Genomic DNA, 20,618 nt, shown 5'->3' on the forward strand with positions numbered 1-20,618 from the left:
ACTCTAATGTTGCGAAAGATTGAAGGCAGGAGGAGAAGGGGACAACAGAGGAAGAGATGGTTGGATGGCATCACCGACTCAATGGACATGAGTTTGAGTAGGCTTTGGGAGTTGGTGATGGACAGGGAAGCCTGGTGTGCTGCAGTCTATGAGGTTGCAAAGAGTTGGATGTGCCTGAGCGACTGAACTGAGCTGAACTGAAGCTTTAATAAATATTATATCATGTATATTCAACTAACAAGATGCATGGAGAGCTAGGATGGCTTAAAACTTGCATTTATTATTATAAGCATATGTAGACATATTCTCCCTTTTATTTACCTGTGTTTGCCCCAAAAGAATCAATTATCTGTGTAGGCATTAAGGATTTATCTGGACTGTCCTGACCACCTCTCTCCTTCTAGGTGAACCAAAGAAGGCTGAGTAGTTGTCATATCTTTTAGAAAAAGCTGCAGGTTATTAAGTATTAAAACAAATTGCTTCATAAAATATAAGCTATATGGCAGCAAATTAAGCTACTCAACTAATAAACAACATATGTTGGTAATTTTTACATCTCTCATATCTAGATACAGGTTGTTGAATGAGAAAGACTTCCCTAGAACGTGCTATCTGACATTTTCATCAGCAAACAAGTATATTTCTTGGTTCTTTAAATTTATGTTTTTTGCTCTCTTTCCATTTCTTTCCCTTTTTAAAATAAGTGCATTGATAAGTCCTTTCAGACAGTTTGACTTTGAGTGGAAGAGACAGACATAGAAATAATTATTACAAGGTAATTTCATAGGTGTTCTTGCAGAGACAATGGGAAAAAAATGTTAAGACAAGGTTGGCTGAGAAATTTAGAGATCATGTAAAGGAGAGGATGGCAGCCTTTGGGAGGAGCTGGGAGGCACAAGACAGTAGGATGTGTAGCAGAACTGAGTCTGACGTTTGGCCCAAGATGAAAAAAACTGGAGATGATTTAAATCAAACAAGGACTCTGCCTGCCAGTAAATTTATGATTCCCCTCTTAAATATTTTGGTAAATTTCTTTAAATCACATAATTTTTCCAAGAAATAAAACCTTCCTTGTAGGAAGGAGAGAGGATAAGAACATAATAGGGCTTCTCCTCCTGAATCACACTACCACACACATTTCCTTCTGGACCTTCTGGATGAGTACTGGACACAGAGTAGCCGAGGGGTCCTTCAGCACAAATGTCCCCCAAACTTAAGTTGACAGTCCAAAACAGAGACACTTTTAAGAGCAAAAAAATAGCACCATTAATAACAATGCAAAGATTATAAGCACAAAATAGCTCTCCTCACCCTACCAAAATCGAATTATCTGCCAGATAAAGATTCATCCTGAATGATGGTCCTATTTAAAATACAAATTGCCCAGGATGAAGTTTGCTTCATTCATTCACCCTTTGGTCAAAATTAATCAGATTCACACCTCATACAACCAGTAAGAATCTATAATTAATAACTAGAATTAGGACACATAGGATGCGGTAAGGTTTAAAAGTATAAAATATTTGGAGGCAGCAAAATTTGCAAGCATAGAAAATTCTAGATTTTAAATCTCAACTCCACTTTGCCCAATGGAGTTTGAACTTTATTCTGAACTTTATTTTAATTTGTAAAATGGGATATCTACTCCCAGAGCTGTCATGAAAATTAGATAAAGTATTTCATATAGTCAGTCAAAGAAATGGAACTCAATTAATCCTTTGGGAGAAGATCTACATTGGGTGAAGGACTATAGTTCATATACTATAACCAGGAGAATTAAAACCCATAGTGCACAACTGTGTGTATAAAAGACCTAAAATAAATGTACCGCTAAACATCAACTGATTAACATGATTAAAGAAAATGTATGGTGTACATAGAAATTTTTAGCAAAAACAGAAGAAATTTTAAGTAATTTAGCTAAGAGAAATAAGTGGGAACCTGATTAAAAATTATTCATACAACATATAATGTTACTTGGCTCTATTATTGATTTTATTGAATTAATGGGATCTTAACTTAATTATACCCTAAGGATATATTCAAAACACTTAGGGCTCTGATTTCAATATGAGATTTTTCCTAACACAAATAGTGTTCCCTTTTTTTTTTTTTTTTAACATATAAGCACCTTGTTTAGTTTTTTCCTAGATTTCATTCTTTATTTGATCCTTGAGAAATTGATTATGAAACCACCATCAATTTTATACTTTAATTTTTGTCATCATGCCCACCATCTTGAGTCATTAATATAGATTGCATGCAATAGAAATACAAATGGTATTTTGAACACAGAGGTTAGTATGAAAAGAGATTTTTAATGACAGAAGGTCATTTTAAGTTGTCTTGAACCCATGCAGTTATTACGTGTTTCTCAAAACCAATATTTGAAACAACAAATAAGAATTAATGTCCTATCAAAACAATGAACGGCAATAGAAATGCTCCTAATGATTCTCAGGAAAGAAGAAAAAAAGGAGACAATAAAACCAGCAATGGTGAGATTCCACCTGCTCTCTTCTGACTTCATCCTGGAGGAAAAAATCAGGTGAACAAAAGCAGGGTGGCCTGGGCAGCCTTGCCAGGCTCACCAGTGTGGTTCAGTTTGAAGTTATTTTACAAACTGAGTGCAACTAAGTGCCAAAGTGCACCCCAATCCTCTCTCACTTCTTCCAAATTCTTGCTCACCAAGCACCAGTCTAGACTATTTTACCCTTTTCAGAAGTAAAAAGTAGGACTTCCTTGGTGGTACAGTGGACAGGAAGGAATCTGCCTGACAATGCAAGGGACATGGGGTCTGATCCCTGGTTGGGTAAGATCCCACATGTCACGGAGAAACTAACCCCATGTGCCACAGTTACTGAGCTTGTGCTCTGGAGCCCACAAGTCACAAGTACTGAGCCCACGTGCCACAAGTACTACAGCCCAGGTACCCTAGAATGAGCAAATCATAACTACTGAGCCCGCATGCCGCAACTACTGAAGCCCATGCACCTGAAGTCTATGCTCTGTAACAAGAGAAGCCAATGCAGTGAGAAGCCCACACACCGAAAACAGAGAGCAGCCCTCACTTCTTGCACCTAGAGAAAGCCCTCATGTAGCAGTGAAGATCCACCACAGACAGAAGTAAATCAATAAACAGAAGTAAGAAGTAGTGTGAGACATTCCACCAAACAGTGGAAACCACACACAGGAGAGCTTGTACACACACGTGTCCATTTAACAGACTAAAGGGCACAGGGGCTGCCTCTGTCCTAATTTAAACTGTTCACAGAAAGAGTGCCTTGGTTTTTTTCAATTAGATATTTTACACAAATTAAGAAGCAAGAGGACGATATGAAATAGTCACGCCAATAGAAGGCTGGTACTCGGTTTTCTTGTAACCCATCTGTGACAAGTGGCAATTTGACCTTCCTAATTGTTCAGTAATAGGACAAATTCTTTCACTATGGTGATTAGTGTCTTACTGCTGCCTGATTCTATTGCTTCTTGGTGGTTTTCTAATTTTGCTAAATGTAGACAGCAGAGTAAAGAGAGAAAGCGTTCATTTGACAATAACAATTAAGAATTATTATTTATATTTTTAATAAGCTAATTTTATAATTTTAGATTCAACACACATTATTGACTGACCCTGAAATCAAGCTTCACTGTCAGTTAAGAATTCTCAAGGAAACAGGGAGGAATGAGATGTTCTACTAGGTATAAAACGCCAGTACTGTCTAACTTGTAAGTTCCTGCTGGAACTGTGTGAAACACAGCAATGAATTCAAGTTAGAAGAGAACTTTGGCTGCTGTATAGATATAATTGGAGACACTGGTAAGCATCATTTTGATTTACTGTGAGTGAGTGACATGGGTAACTATTGACTATTACTACTAATTATTGAGAATTCCTGATCAATAGCTTATCATTTTTACTAAATATTTTTCTAGCTATCAGCATAGCTACAGGCTGTGAAGGTTATTTAATACCTTAGCTTATTAAGCAAAGAAACGGGTCCATTAATATAACGATGTTGAAAATTGTTCTTAACACTTTAGAAGTATTCTTAAGAAGATGAGAAAAATCAAAACATCACACTTTCCCTTTAAGTACACCTTTCACAACCTCTCCTGATGTTGATCTGTTTCTTGTTTCCCCAATTCTATGGTTCCATTTCTAATCCTCTCTTCATTCTTTGTGTGAATGCTAATTGAGCACATAGTTCATACCAGACAGTTTTCCATACATTCTGAACTTAGAAATTAATAAGACTTGGCATTTTCTTTGAATGAGCTCAAAATTAATAACAACATATAATGACACGCAGCACAATTCAGGTACTACACCGGACTTGAGACCCAAGGGTGGGAAAGAGGCAGCGGTTCAGGAATAAACAGTGGAGGCATCAGAAGACTTGTTTTGATCTGCCTTTGGAAAGATGATAATGATTTCTTTAGGGTGAGAAGCTGAGGGAAGGACAATTTAATCATTAAGACTTTGTCTATTATAGATAAACGAAGACTTCTGAAGGGTAAACAAAGCTATGGTGACATAAAAAGGGCATGGCTTCTTTGAGAAACTCTGAGCAGTGAAGTATTATGGGAACAATTAATTGATACTTATCAAGCACAGTTTATGGGCAAAAAATCATACAAGGAATAATGCCATGTACTTTGTTCTATATAAAACAATCAATCAGCCTAACAAAGTGGATGTTATTTCCAAACATACAACATAAAAGGAGATTGAGGCACCAAGAAGGTAGTCTTGACTGAGTTCACCTAGTAACTGTCAGAACTGGGAATCCACCTAGTTCTCTAAACACACCACTTAAAAACCCAAGTGAATTCAACTCTGAAGGCACCAAGTATTAAAGAGTCCAGAACTTTATTTGTGAGAGTTTTAAGGAGTTAAGATAGCTTTTTAAGCCAAAGTATGACTTGAGTATGTTGAGCAGAAAATATGAAAATGTTTTTAAAGGCTTGGACATCATCTCTTAAGTGTGACTAAGTTCATCTCTATGGGGTGTAGGGTTCTCCTAAGGATAATAAGAGCATGTATCTTACAGGATTGTTGTATTCATTATTTAGTATATGAAATCCATTTACAGTGATGCCTGACTCTGATAATTATCCCTGGTATGTGATTTTTATTTCAGAAATAGTTCTCTGCTGGTATAGTGGAGAGTGAATTGCAAAGGGAGGGAAACATCTGTTCCCCTCTAGAAGAAGGATGAAGAGGGCTTCAACAGGGCACTTGGCAGTGATGTGAATGTAGGGTTGTCATTAGGAAATGTTTCAAATGTAAATAGTGAAAGGAATTAGTGAACAATTGGTTTAGGGAGAAGAGAGAGAGGAAACAACAGAAAATGACCCTGAGGTTTCTAGATTAGATGGCCAAATGAATGTTGATGTCTTAACATCCCTCCAAACTGCTACTTCCCTGTGAATCAATTATTCTAGGACTCTCTCTGCCACTGACCGCCAGTAATTGATTTAGTGACTATTTATAGCCAAAAAATAAAAATGAAAACACATTGGAAGCCACTAGAAGCCAGAGAAATCAGTTCCTTCCACTAAATCTAGCATATGCCTACAGCCCTAAGCTGACCCTGTTCTTAAGCCCCTTGGGTGAAAAAGTAACTGAGCAGTTATTTCTTAGGCTGGCAGACAATTCAGCTTCTTTCCAGCACCAAACCTGCTTAGAGGTGAACAGTGCACACCCAAATTTTTAGGATATTTTGTTTTTATGTGGAAAATGAAGTAAAGTTTTCAAACGATGAGGAGGAGTGTTGAGAAATCTTATTTTATCAACAAATACAATTGATCAAATCTAAATTCTATAAAATAACTACTAGGGTCTATGAAATATACTCTTTGCAACCCCAAGGACTTTAGCTATCTATAGATAGAATTCCCTAAGCAAGAATACTGGACTGGGTAACCATTCTCTTCTCCAGGGGATCTTCCCAACCCAGGGACTAAACCTGGGTCTTCTGCATTGCAGGCAGATTCTTTACCATCTGGGCCACTAGGGAAGCCCAGTGAAATTTAGATATGTAAAAGTAAATGTAGTTTATGTTGCTCTTGTTATTAAATACTATCGGACAGAACAGAAAAATGTACAAAACGAAAATTTAAATGAACACCAAAACAAATTCTAGGCAAGATGCTCCCTGGCAAACTTTCTTGTTGCCTGAATTACACACACACAAAATATGCTTCAATTTTTCTCTCAAAGCTACCATCTTTATCTTTACTACACAATTCAGGAGTTAAGAGATTTGAATATCTGCATGCAATATAACTTTATAAAGCTATTATAAAATTTATTTTGAGCTATTAAAATTTTAACTAAACTTCATTGTTTCTTTAATAAGTCTGTATTATGCACAAATAAAAAAATAAGAGGAAATATACAAGTTTATTTTAGCTTTGAGGAATAGCAAAAGAATGGTAATTAACCCTAAGTTCTTTTCTTCATTAATATAAAAGCTTCTTCATTCGTAGTCTATGTAGTCTTTTTTTCTTTAAAAATAATTTCAAGAAAACATCTTGGGATTTAGAAGATAGAAATGAACTTTAGTCACCCTATGACAGAAACATCCTGAAAGTAGAGATAAGGTTGGATAATCCTTCACATCTCCTCCTACTCTCTCTCAGGTGCCTGGAGGGAGGTGGCACTCTGTGTGCATCTTCACTTTTACTCCTAACAACATAGCATTTTCCATAAGATCTTTTCAAATAACTCTTAGAGATGGTAGTTCAGAGTAATCAAACCAAAACCTTTCTTGAGTTGATTTGAATCAAATGATGCCTCTGGAACTTTATATTGGTTCCAGCATGACTGGGCTTCCCTGGTGGCTCAGACAGTAAAGAATCTGCCTGCAGTACAGGAGATGCGAGTTTGATCCCTGGGTCAGGAAGATCCCCTGAAGAAGGAAATGGCTACCCACTCCAGTATTTTTGCTTGGAGAATTTCAGGGATGGTGCAGCCTGGTGGGGTACAGTCCACGGGGTTGCAAAAAGTCAGACATGACGGAGCGACTTTCACACTTTTCACAATATGACTAGTGCCCTGTCTGTATCTGGTCCCTGTGTAGATCAGGAAAAGACTTCCCTCAGCCCTTTCTCATCATTCAGTCCTTTAGAAGCAACACAAAAAAAGGGGCATTTCTGATTTACTAACAACAACAACAACAAACTGCCTGGTGGCAAAAATACAGAAATTCTCTGACCTCTAAAAATAATGCATTTTAAGTCCTGTTTTTCTACTGAGGTAAGACCTTTACTTCTTTTGGAGAAATTTACTTTGATCTTTCCAAATGTTTAGAGTGGCTTGATAATTTAAGGTAAAAATTACAGCCAGCTCTGCTCCACAACACACCCCAAACCAGATGAGCAATAACTTAAAGGATGACCAACTAAATTGTTCTTCTGTTACCTTACCACTAACATCATCTCCAAACTATGAGTGGGTTAATAATTGAAGTGTTTGTTATTTCTCAATCACTTTTGCTAAAAAGGTATTTTTAAAATGCACATATTTTGCTATTAAAATACATGCTTGTCCTTATATAAGCTTCAGCATAATTATAGTTTTGTATAATTAGAGTTTTATGTCAAAAGATTTACAGCTTTATCACCTCAAGCAATATTTCACAGCTGCCAAGAATGATTTATGCAATAATGACTTAAGCTGTAAAATAGAATCCTCAAAGGAAGGGCTGTCAAATATTCCGACTGCAAATAACCAGGTTTATAAAAACTGATATTCTGGTAAACAGCAAGCCCAGTTGTACCTGGTTAAAAAAAAAAAAAATCACTGGAAGGAGTATGGTAGGAAGCACTGCTTTACAATGGTGACCATGTGGCTCATGTACACCTAATCAACGTGAACTCATCACCCAGATCAGAAGTTTAAATTACTGATTAGCCTCTGGGCCACTTTGGGAAACAATCTTTCAGAAATAAGGCTATGCCCATATTTTGCTACTCCAATGTGAGTGAATGGAAAAAGTGGAAAACAGTATATCTCAACTCTTTGTTAAATTTGCTCATTGTGCATACTGCATCACAATTCATACCCCAGTGAAATGCTAAATAAAGAATAAGTAAAGGAGGCATTTACCATATATATTTAAGAAACCAAGAACCTGTCAAAAGTAAATGACCTCAATAATAAAGATATAGGGAAACTTTCAGAAACAAACCAATGAAAATGTCAGTGCTTTTCTTTCCCTGCTTTTATAAATGTAGAGCTGGCTGGCAGGTCTCTAAGAGACAAGACTTTCAAAGCATTTGAACTTCACAAGCTCTAAATGATTTTTTAGTTGCCATGTGAATAAAACCAATACACTCAGAAGATTCTATTCAAGGCAGTTGTATTAGTAGCAAAAATACAAGTTGATTACATTCAGAGTAATTAAATCTGACTGTGTCTTCTTAATTTACAAAAGTCATTCAAATTAATATTTCTCTTTGGAGAAAAAAAAAAAGCTTGGCCCATCACCTCATGTTCCCCAAATCAAAAAAAGCAAAATAGGCAGCATTTGTCATTGATTCTAAAGATACTCAAGTCCTTGTAGACTGAGTCACATGTGAAAATGAAGCCAACAGAATCAAAATTATCAACAAAAGTTGATATTTGTATGTCTAAACAAGCTTCCAAATAAAGACTCCTTGTCTAAAACAAAATTTTAATTCATTATAACCAAGCAATAACTGATAGATTTGCATTAGTCAACGTACCAGTATCTTCACTATAGAAATTTTTACATCCATGTTTGTGATTCCACATTAAAATGCTTTTTAAAATTGTTTTGAGACCATTTTACACAGTTACATTGTACAAAATAAATTAGGCTTCAAAACATTACCATTTTACTTACAGCTTAATAAGTAACACTTTTTTCTATCTGAAAATGTAATTTGAAAATTATAGTTATCTAAGTGAACTATACAGTCCAGATTCATTATATACTTAAATTCTATAAGCTGAAAAAATTCTGAAATGTACCAGAAAATATTATGACCAATACACCTTACGGTAACCACAATACAAACAGTGGGGACATCATGATAGATATTCATAAGGGCAAAATGTCAAGACATTCAAATTATTCCAAAAGTCCAAACTGTTGGCATCAGATACACACACAAAGAAGATGAGCTGCATTTGGGTAGTGAGAGCTTCCGTCCAAGAAATGCTTTCAAGACAACAGAGCAATTAGGCTATTTCTAGTATGCCAACCCTCCTGATTAAAAAGTAGTGGGGAAATGAGAACTTTAAAAAAAATCTATTCAATTGATAATGATATAACTGGTTTCATTCCGGATTAATCCAAAGTTATACAGACCTGTTCCAGTCATACTTTGTTACTCATACCCATTCAAACTGGTGTTAAGGATAATCTAGTAATTTAATAATTGCATGTTTTCTATCATGAAATATTTAATTATAAGAAAACAGGAGAAAGAGCTAAACCTTTTCCCTGTTTGAATGTATCATACCAAATGATGAGTCATTATAACACATCACTCATTTATAAACTTTAAGAGTTACCTAAATATCTGATTAGACACCCCTCTGCCTCACTGATTTCTAACAATATAATTTTTTAAAATGATAACGCAATATCAACAAATCCTATAACATTCATTTTTAATCTATTTGCCTTTAAGCTTCAAATTGTCAGATATCATTAAGTGTATACATGAGAAAGTATATATGTTAAATGGGTATATCTGAATATCTATACACATAAGTTCATATATATATATATAATATATTTAAAGAATGCATGCCCACTAAACGTGTATTTCTTTGAGAACTATTAGAGGTCTAATGTACTTATGCTCTCAAAGCAATCCTAAAAGGAGAAGTGCCCTTGAAGTGGAGATATGACCTTAAGTTTCAGATGCCAGTTCTGCGGCAGCTGTAAAAATGAATACCAATAATTCTATATATCCTAGTTCCTTTTCTCCATTTCTTATTTTAGAATAAATCTTGAATACATGAATAGACTGTTATTTGAATATACATAGTTTTACTAGACCAGTTTTATAAGTTCCTGTATGTCATCCTTAATCTTGCATAAAAAGCATCAAAAGAAACAAAAGGTGTTGCCTATCAAATAAAGCTGAAGAGCCAAGAAATATCTATAACAGTTTTAGTTTCAGATAGACATTTTTCTGTAAGACTTTGCTTTGTCTGTAAGTCTTTACTTGAAATAAAACTCTGTATTTCTCTCCAACCAAATGCATATCAACACAGCCAGTAAATTATTAGCCTTTATTCCTGAGGGAACACTGAGATTGATTTGTGGCATTTTATCCTCAGTGACATTAAGTTACTGCACTTTTGAAGAGTACAGAGTACTCATTCAGAAAAGAAATTGTACCTACTATCCACTGAGGAGAGTCTCCACATTCCTTGATTCCTGCAACACTATAAACAAATCATGTATCTTCAACTGACTATTTGGGGTTTCTCTGCCTATGAACTTTCAGTAATCAACTGTCAAAATTTCATTTCAATGGAATAAAACACAAGGAATCCTAACTAGATCAACTTTACCATTTTTGTGGTAGTAGGTGACCTCCACTTTCCTCTCCTCTGACCCCAGCAGCGCCTGGGCAATCTGAGCAACATCATGCCTCTTGGTCTCGGGCCCATGGAGAAAGTCACAGGTGCATGGCTTTTGCATGACATCTGGCCTGGAGAAACCAGTCATCTCACAGAACCCATCGTTGCAGTAGATGATGGCACAGTTCTGCACTCTGGCATTTGCAATGATAAATTTTTTATCTGTAGTAAGAAGAGAGGATGGCATCGTTTACAAAGCTTCCTCAAGATTCTTATAAACAGTGAAACAATTCGTTGCATAACAGGAAATCTGAAATGCAGGTACTTCCCAAATCACTAACTGCCTGGACACAGACACCCTAAAACTGAAATGAATGATCCCCTGAGTAGTTTTAACAAAAAGTACTAAGAAGCTTTTCTTCAGATTTGGAGAGTATCATTTCCCAAATAGTTTAGTTCTCAAGCCCTATAACTCTCTTTGGTCCTAATGAGCACTCAGACAAGCAGCTGGCACACTGATATTTCCAGAATGCCATTTAATTGTGAGGTAAATATTTTCAAAGCCCAAACACTGAAGCATCCTGTAGCTGTCAGGTTCCTCACTTCAACCTTGGCCCTCAGAGTACAACTTTCTTAAAGTAGTTATTATTCCTGGATTTGGCTTTTCTCTAGATCTCTAAGGCATATGACACACGTCATGTTAAAAATAACAAATTCTTAAACTACTAGCAATGAAACTATTTCACATTAATTAGCAGTTCAATAATGCAAAAGTTCACCTTTTCACAATATATATTACCCAGAAGACAAAAATATTTACACACACACAGTAAATATCATGTTAACTACCTTTTCACTTTTACTTTGGGTGACCTCACATTTGTGTGTACTAGTAGGGACTTTAATACAAAAGGCTTCTTAATTTTGATCATAGATTATATTTACTATTCCGAAATAAAATATGAAGCAGGATATACAAGTTTCTTTTGAACACAAGGTACTATATCCTCCCGCCACTAAATGCAGCACCAAAATAACTGCACAATGTACAAAATTAAATGTGTGCTAATGGAGTTTAAAGGAGACGTCAGACATAAATTAACTAGTGTAGGATCTCAAATCAATACATTTATATAACAATAATTTATTCCCTATAATTAGTACACATGAGAATATTAAATTCTCTGCATTCAGTCTTTGTGGGATTTACTTATTACAGTTTAATTTTTAAAATTCTAGTGGAAATTTAAGGGGGCAATAAAGGGACAAAAATATTCTTCAATGAACTGTTTGCCTCGGGAATCAACATGGGTCAGATACTGCTTTCCCCAAATTCTCCTGCTTGGAATTTGCGTGGATTCAATGCAAAGTTTAGCTTCTATAAACTAGCAGCAAGCAAGCATCCCTGTCACACCACAGCCTTGCAATTTAACCCAAGTAAAATACAGCTTGCATAGACATTTACATCGCTGCTACCATTTACGTTCTCTCGTTCCAATAGTGTGCTCTGCCCTGCTCCTGACTTTCAAAAAGTCTACAATAAAACAGCCACGAAATATAAACCCGTTACACTAGTACGTTCCCTTTAAGATAGTAGAAGAGTAGGACATTAAGTAGCAAGGCAGATAATGGAGCAGTGGGAGAGGAGGATCAAATTGCCTCCTATAATGGAGACCATAATCTAAAATGTAAATCAAAATTAATATCACGGGGAGAACACTTGCGCTGCCATTTGAACCTCCTGGCTCCGTTTCACAGTCTCTGAACTTGACGGAGCCCCGAGTCTCCTCAGCTTGGAAGCGGCAGATGCCAAGTGCACTATCAAAGCGAAAAGCGAGGGAGAGAGAAGAGAACAAATGAACTTACTTTGCCCTTCAAATTTCCGTATGATGGTCCCCAAAAATGTGTTTTGTGGTGCCACATGTCCCCTGCGAACAGGCATGTTGACCCCGGTCTTCCGAGGAGCGCTCCCCGCGAGCTCCGGAGTTCTCCCGGGATCTCTCCTCGGCTAGAGCCCAGGCCAGCGCGCGAGCCGCTCTTTGTGGCAGAGCATCCTCTTTTGAAACCAGAAATCTCTTCCCATTAGCACCACTTCTAGACACCCGCTTTCCCTACCGGAGTCCAATCCATTCCCCTCACCTTCCGGAGGGGACCTCGCACCGGACTGCCGCGGGTGAGAGGGTTTGGGGGTGGGGAGAGGGAAGGAGGCGGGGTGAGGGGAGGCGGCGGGGGAGGGAAGGAAGGAGGGAGCGGAGGGCTGGGGGTGGGGAGGGGGCGGGGAGTCACAAGGGCGATCGATCTGTTTCTCTTCTCCCAAACAGCGTCAATTTCCCAGTGCAAATGGGCTTAACCTGGCGGTTGCCCAGAGCTGTAAGGATAGCTGGCGGGGGGGAGTGGGAGGTGGGGTAAGAAGGGGGTTGGGATGAGAGACTTGTGCAGCTTTTGCAGAAAGGGGAGAAAGAAAAGGAGGCTGGGGGGGGGTGGTGATGGTTGACGTTTCTATCCCCGCCCTCTCCCCCTACACACACACACACACACACACACACACACACACACACACGCTCCCTTTATCCCAGCAGCTTGGGCGCCGCCACAGCTCGGATTACTCAAGCGTGCTTCAGCGGAAGCCAGCCAAGAAATCTCCAAAACTCAGTGACAAACAGCTATACTGGGAAGGTGATCTCTGAGGCCACCAGCCACAGGGCCCCATTCCTGAGCTCCTCACGCCGCAGTAGCTAAAACACCCTTAGCTGTAAAGAAAAGACAGGTGGGAAAAAACAGTTCCTGGGTGAAGCTTTGGTGGCTCTAAGCTTTGGTGGCTCAGGAGGTTGAAGACTGAGGATGAACCACTTAAGGGTGCAGGTTTCGCCTCAGGGAGCAGCTCGGATCCCTGGGCTCGGCGGCGGAGGTGGGCGCTGAAGCCTACGCTGAATTGACACTCCTGTCCCAACCCGGGGCTGAGCCGCGCCTCCGAAAGATTGGAGGCTGCTGGCTCCGCCGCTGAGCATGCCCAGTTTCATCGCTTGAGCCCCTGAGGAGTTGCAAGACGGGGTTGATTAGGTCTCTCTCTCGGAGGTTGCGAGAGAGACGGGAAAGCCAAAGACTGTGCAAGCAACTGGTACAAAACAAGGAAAGAGTTTGAAATGGGTGAGGCTGGGCAAGAGGGGGAAAGAACAAAAGGTGGGTGGGGCTAAGAGTTACCAGCCTTGTTGTGACCTCCCGTGCCACTCATCTCCTGAACACCCTAGGCACGCCATTCTGCTCTCTTATACCATGTCTAAGAAATCATCTCGTATAGGATAGGAAAGGGTTCAGGGGAGAGACTAGTCCTCTGTGTTCTTGATTTTCAGCCTGCTAACTTGGGAATCTCGTGGTATACGTACACTTCTGTCCAAATAGTCCTGGAGATTTGAGAAATCATGTGACAAGCCATGCCAGGGGATGGTGCTTTCTAAGTTATTTTTCTAGTTTTTCTTGCTTACTTCCCTTTCCTCTAACCCTACAGTCAGTCCTCTCCACGCCCCTTTCTCTTAATGGAATTTGCCACCACTACTGAACTAGAACACGGAAAAACCTCTTGCTTCTACTGATGATAAAGTCCCATCAAGACACCTAGTTGCATAATAGAGTTTCCCATCAAGACACCTAGTTGCATAATAGAGTTTTGGGTGTTCTTGCAGTCCATTAGCCTGCTCTGCCTGTGCCTTGAATAACTCGAGTTCATATTTTTTTTTCAGTTCCAACATTAAAGCCTGAAGTGAAAAAAGAAATGAGAATGGAACTGCATAGGGCTGAGAAGGAGGGTTAAATTAGGAGGGTGATCGTGTGGATTGCAATAAATAAAGAGGAAATAAACAGAACTTCTAATTTCTGCTCCAGGAAACAGGAGCCAAGAAAAAAAAAAAACAATGATCAATCTTTCATATCAAAGTAACTAAAACAAATCAGAGACATTTGCCTGGGAATGTTGAATTTTCCAGTTAGCTTTACTTAAAAAAGAAAACAAAAAACATAAAACACTCTATGACAACTCCTTAGGCTCTTATGGTAACTTGAGCTTTCCTGAATCCGTAAAGTTCCCTCGCTCGGAATATAAATAGGCACGCTCCTCCTATGTACGGCTTTATTTTCTCCCCGTTTTCAGTAAAAGCAGATCTTTCTGATCGCTAGCTGCCGGAGAGCTTGTGAAACGACGAGTTCCTCTCCCAGGTACTAAACGTGGGGAGCTATCCATGGTGCTGACTCTGACTCTGCCATTAGCAACTGCACTCTGGTCGACACTCAGCCACAGACAACAGAACTGCAAACTCAGGCGAGTGTCCCTGATATATTCAAATACCTTACTTGCCTTCACTGAATGTCCACAGAAACACAGAACGCTATTAGCTGCCCATTTCTAAAATACCTTCTTTTTCTAATTAGCTTCTTAGTTAAACCCATGCTCAAATGTATTCCTCCCAAAATGCATCAAGGGCTCCAGAAATAAATGAGTACACCATACATTGTGTGCACTGCAATTAAAGTTTCATGTACACTATAAAGGCATAGTAACACAACATTAAGTTAAAGCAAGTTTGTGTGGCAAATATATATTTCAAATTACATGTAAATTCAGTGAATGAATATTGCTTTACAGGGAAATGGGCATTTCCAAATGCAGTTTAAACACATTTTTCTGTCATATGACAAGATGTATTGGCATGAAAAAGATAACAGTGCACAGTGTCTCTAGTTATGAGTCTGATACAAACTTTTATAGATTACTAAGTGTGGAAACCCTTGAAATTCCACCTTAAGGTTGGAAAAGTGGCTTCTTCAAGAGAAAACCTGACTCTGTTCCCCAAAGCATTCTTTCTTACTCTACAAGCTTTAGTATGGTCTCTGTTCATTCATTCCGGATAATTAAACATATGATGGTTAAAGTTTCATTGTCTGTGTTCATATGAGCAATCACTTGGGCTTCACATTTTTTTCCAACCCCATTTAGTTCTAAGATTAGTTCTATTAAGGATTCAGTGTAAGATCATAGGACATTCTATAATCTATGTATTGTAATTGATTGATCTGAGCAGAAGATTAAAGGCATCCTGTTTCAAATTACCCCAGTAATTGTGTTCATGCATTATACATTGGTACAGTGGAGACAAGTACATCAATCTATATTCAGCCAATAATAGAATCAAATAGAAGATGGCAATCAAGGCTGCTCACTGGCTGGAAAATCACCCCTCCCTTCATCCCCACCTCTACAAAAATGAACTTTAGATTCATTTTTGTGTTGAAGCCAGGTTTCATAACATTTTAGCAATTTGGGATCATTTTTTGGAAGTTCACGTATTGAACAAAGCACATATGTTCTAGCATTGAAATCCTATCAAGTGTAAAGCTTAACACTGAATGCAGTATACTTATGGGCAAGGATATAGAACAGATTCTGATGTATTCTTAAAATTACTTGTCTCTGTTACTTTAAGTAGTTTAGGATTTACAGTATTTTAAAACTTTAACAATGCCTACCACATAGTAAGTACTCCATATATTTCATACATACAAAATTATACAAGCCCACAGAATTAATGCAGCCCTGCTTAAGAATCCCTCTTTAGAAATTATTATATCATACATTAATGCTTGAATTAAACTAATAAGCCAGTAATAATTATGGGCTTCTTGAGTGGCATCCTTAAACTGACAGAGAATGAAATCATTTCGAGATCAAATAAACAGTATAATTTGCTTCATATTTTTCAATAATGTAGAATATAAATCAATGAAAGTAATGTGAAGTTTTCTCAATTTAGCAAAAATAGTTTAATGATCTAATGACCACAATGCAACATTATAAATGCTATTTTAATGTGGCCTTCTATGGGAATCCTGGGTATTATCTTAGTAACTGGGTCACATTAAACCTAAGAAACATCTGACAGGAAAATTTTGGCTTGTATTATCATATGTAGCTCTACAATATCTTAAGAGGCAGAAATTTTGAGGTCATTAATTAAAACAGCAATATTTCTCTGCAACATGAATTAGTGAAGAAAGCAGGAAAAAAAACTGGGCTCTAACTTGAAACTGTCATTTACAGCAGAAACCAACGAAAATAGTGATGCTCATAGCTTCATTTCTATAATCAGTATAATAATCCCCAACTTTCTGTTTTGTGTAAGGAATAACTAGAAAAAAATATATAAAATGCTTAGTATAAACTCTGACAGGTGATGAACATTTAAATAACAGCTGTTTGACAATCTAAAATTAGTGCATTAATATTTTCATTAACATATTTGATTTAACTAATTTATACTAAGCCTTCACTAGGGGTGTGTGTGTGTGTGTGTATGTGTGTGTGTGTGTGTGTGTTTGGGGCATGAAAAGTTAAGAATGGAGTAGGTGAATTATACTCATACTCATTAGTCTAAGTGATTTGGATTGATACCAGTGACTATTCCTAATATACTAACGTAAACATATTTAGTTAGAAAATTGGATATTGCTTCAGAAAATTTAGATGCTTTTCTGATAATGTTTTATATATTAGTTTTAATTCAAATGTTTACTATTCATTTCACCTGAGATAATTTTGTGATAATGTACTCCCTATTATAGGTTTTATCCAAATGGCTAGTATTTTGGCTCATCTTACTGATTACTTATAAGCCTTACTATAAGTTTAGATGTCTTCTCTGTGAGGAATAAGGTGTTGGTAGATAGTTCCCTAAAACAGGCCAACTATTTCTGCAAAAAAAATTTTTTCATATGTGCAGTGTTAAGGCATTCATCAATAACTGATGTAGAAAATAGCTAGTGACCCAACTGAGCTCTTTTAATTTATGAAAAAATAAAATATACCTAGAAATTTGTTGAAAATATACGTATATATATTTGGAGATTTGATGGGGTATTTGGTAAGGTTGTTTCAGAGAATAATGTTTTTACTCAAATTAATAGATAATTTAACACATTGGTTTAAAAATGGGCCAGTTGTTATACATTACAGCTTTTTAAAGACTAAGATAGTATATGAAATTTCTTTTATATCAATAGACCTTTAAATCATTTCTTAGTTGACAAATGCACTAGTATCATTATCTAGATTATTTGTTATATTCATTAAACCTAATTTTAATTGATCCTTGAATCTTACAGAAATATTTTTCCCTAATACACTAAGTTGGATTGCTTTTTTTTTCTGGAAGAAGTTTGCTTTAGTTATTTTTAAAAATTGTCTCTACATCTGTGGACATATTTATTCTACCATGCAAATTCTGTAATGTTACAGCAAACTTTGAGAGATGGTGAAGAACAGGGAAGCCTGGAGTGCTGCAGTCCATGGGGTCACAAAGAGTCAAACATGACTGGGCGACTGAACACAAAATATCAAATCTATACACTAGGAATTAACTTTTTCCTAAACTTAAATAATGTGAAAGCTGTCATTTGGGCTTTCCCATCTATTCATGACAAGAGTACTGAAATCAGGTATAACTTCTCACTTTTAACAGCTATCAGTTCAGTTCAGTTGAGTTCAGTCGCTCAGTCGTGTCCGACTCTCTGCGACCCCATGAATCACAGCATGCCAGGCCTCCCTGTCCATCACCAACTCCCGGAGTTCACTCAAATTCATGTCCATAGAATTAGTCATGCCATCCAGCCATCTCATTCTCTGTAGTCCCCTTCTCCTCCTGCCCCCAACCTTTCCCAGCATCAGACTCTTTTCCAGTGAGTCAACTCGTCACATGAGGCTATATAATTGGACAAAATGTAGAAAACAACACTGTTCATACATTGGACAACAAGAAATGCAGGAGACTGTTCCCTGAAAGAAGAGTCAAAACAAGGTAAGCTCTATTGCTCTGGCTTACCATCTAAGAATTTTGAGATCACAGCTGATGAAGTGGGAACCCCATCAGAGCTCAATGAACTAAATTGAGGAAACAAAGTTTGGAGTTCAGGGAAATCAATGCAACTTGAATTTGCAGAACAGAATTTTGGAAGTTGCAAAGAAAGAAAAGTCAAGATATCTACATAGTATATGTAAGGAAACCATCCAAGAGCAAAGGAAAAAACTAAGAAGAGTATTGTATGGAACAACTACCAAAGCTTATATGGGTTTGGGAATAGTTGCTGTATTTAAAGTGAAAATCTTACCATTGCATGGAACACTTCATAAATTTGCTGCATTCACATAAAGGGGTGAAATTAGACCTTAAGGAGAGACTTATCTACTAAGCTCAGAAGCAAGTCTCAAAGGGATTATATTAGTATACTAATTATTTTCTGGACCAAAACCCAGCTATCTTTAAAGGACTACAACAAAATCTAGTACCATAAGACACAAAACAACAACATCCAGCATTCAAACAAATATTATTAGGTATTTAAAAAAGCAGGAGAAAAATCAATCAATAGAAACAGCTAGAAAAGCATAAAAGGTCATCACACAGTTATTGTAAATATACCACCCATGTCCAAAAATGTAGAGGAAAACATGAAGGGATGAAGAAAGAAGTGTAAGACATAAAAAGATCCAAATCAAACTGTAGGTATGTAAATATAGCATCTCAACTGAAATATATATCTCTCTTTCTATACTAGATAAGACTAAGGGTAATTCAACATTACCAAAAGAAACAAGAAAAAAATCAGTGAAATTGAGGACATAGCAATGGAAACTCTCCTACAATCAAGTGATCAAATATACAAATAATTTCATATAACTAGAGTCAACAGGGGAGAGGAGTCAGGATAAGAAAATTATTTCAAAAATAATGTCTAAATTTTTTCTAAATACTACTTAAATTTTTTGAATCCAGAGATATGCAAACTTCAATTAAGTTCAAACTGAAAAAAATATATAAAACCATACCAAGACACCAATTATATTCAAATTAATGAGACTGTTTGATAGAGTTTTTTAGATCTTAGAAACAGTGATAAGAAAAAAAAGACATAGTCCATACAAAGGAGAATTTTCATCAGAATCTAAGCCCATATATTTACGATGTGCCATATCCATCAAGTACTTAAAAAACAGTAACAACAACACAACAAAATAAAATCTAAGAAAAAAGCTGTCAAAGTATCACTATTCAGTAAAACTTTAAAGTGTTCAGGCAAATTAGAGACTTTTTCAGACAAACAGAGCCAAGAGAATTCATTACTAGCAGACTTGTAGTGAGATTAGTCGTAAAAGAATAACTTCCAGAAGGAAAAATCATATCAGAAGAAAAACTGCATTGGTACAAAGCAATAACCATCACAGAAATGGTAAAATTATCAGTTCAGTTCAGTCGCTCAGTCTTGTCCGAAGCTTTGCAACCCCATGGACTGCAGGACGCCAGGCCTCCCTGTCCTTCACCAACTCCTGAAGTTTACTCAACCTCATGTCCATTGAGTCGGTGATGCCATCCAACCGTCTCATCCTCAGTCTTCCCCTTCTCTCACCTTCAATCTTTCCCAGCATCAGGGTCTTTTCAAATGAGTCAGCTCTTCACATCAGTTGGCCGTGGTATTGGAGTTTCAGCTTCAACATCCGTCCTTCCAATGAATATTCAGGACTGATTTCTTTAGGATGGAATGGGTGGATCTTGCAGTCCAAGGGACTCACAAAATTCTTCTCCAACACCACAGTTCAAAAGAATCAATTCTTCGGCGCTCAGCTTTCTTTATAATCCAACTCTCACATCCATACATGACAACTGGAAGAACCATAGTGTTGACTACATGGACCTTTGGCAGCAAAGTAATGCCTCTGCTTTTTAATATGCTGTCTAGGTTGGTCCTAACTTTTCTTCCAAGAAGTAAGTGTCAATTTCTAGGCTGAAGTCACCATCTGCAGTGATTTTGCAGCCCCACAAAATAAAGTGTGACACTGTTTCACCATCTATTTGAAGTGATGGGACCAGATGCCATGATGTTAGTTTCCTGAATATTGAGCCAACTTTTTCACTCTCTTCTTTCACTTTCTCAAAGAGGCTCTTTAGTTCTTCTTCACCTTCTGCCGCAAGGGTGAAGGTGTCATCTGCATATCTGAGGTTATTTA

The 20,618-nt window shown here is 37.3% G+C and overlaps 1 protein-coding gene across 4 annotated transcripts in view; it reads right to left on the reverse strand.

The window, feature by feature from the left end:
• Positions 1 to 12,741, reverse strand: part of KCNH7 (potassium voltage-gated channel subfamily H member 7) — a 551,616-nt gene extending 538,875 nt beyond the window's left edge. For all 4 annotated transcript variants that reach the window (XM_088829781.1, XM_088829779.1, XM_088829780.1 and 1 more), the window contains exons 1-2: positions 12,440 to 12,741; positions 10,565 to 10,795 (exon numbers count right to left, since the gene is read on the reverse strand). In XM_088829781.1, the coding sequence (XP_088685907.1) occupies positions 10,565 to 10,795; positions 12,440 to 12,515 (307 nt within the window). In that variant the 5' untranslated portion in view covers positions 12,516 to 12,741. The remainder of the gene's footprint in view (positions 1 to 10,564; positions 10,796 to 12,439) is intronic.
• Positions 12,742 to 20,618: the final 7,877 nt, after the last annotated feature.

The sequence above is a fragment of the Moschus berezovskii genome, chromosome 2 (assembly GCF_049115385.1).
Source record: "Moschus berezovskii isolate FMDL1 chromosome 2, NW_MosBer_1.0, whole genome shotgun sequence".
Taxonomy (NCBI): domain Eukaryota; kingdom Metazoa; phylum Chordata; class Mammalia; order Artiodactyla; family Moschidae; genus Moschus; species Moschus berezovskii.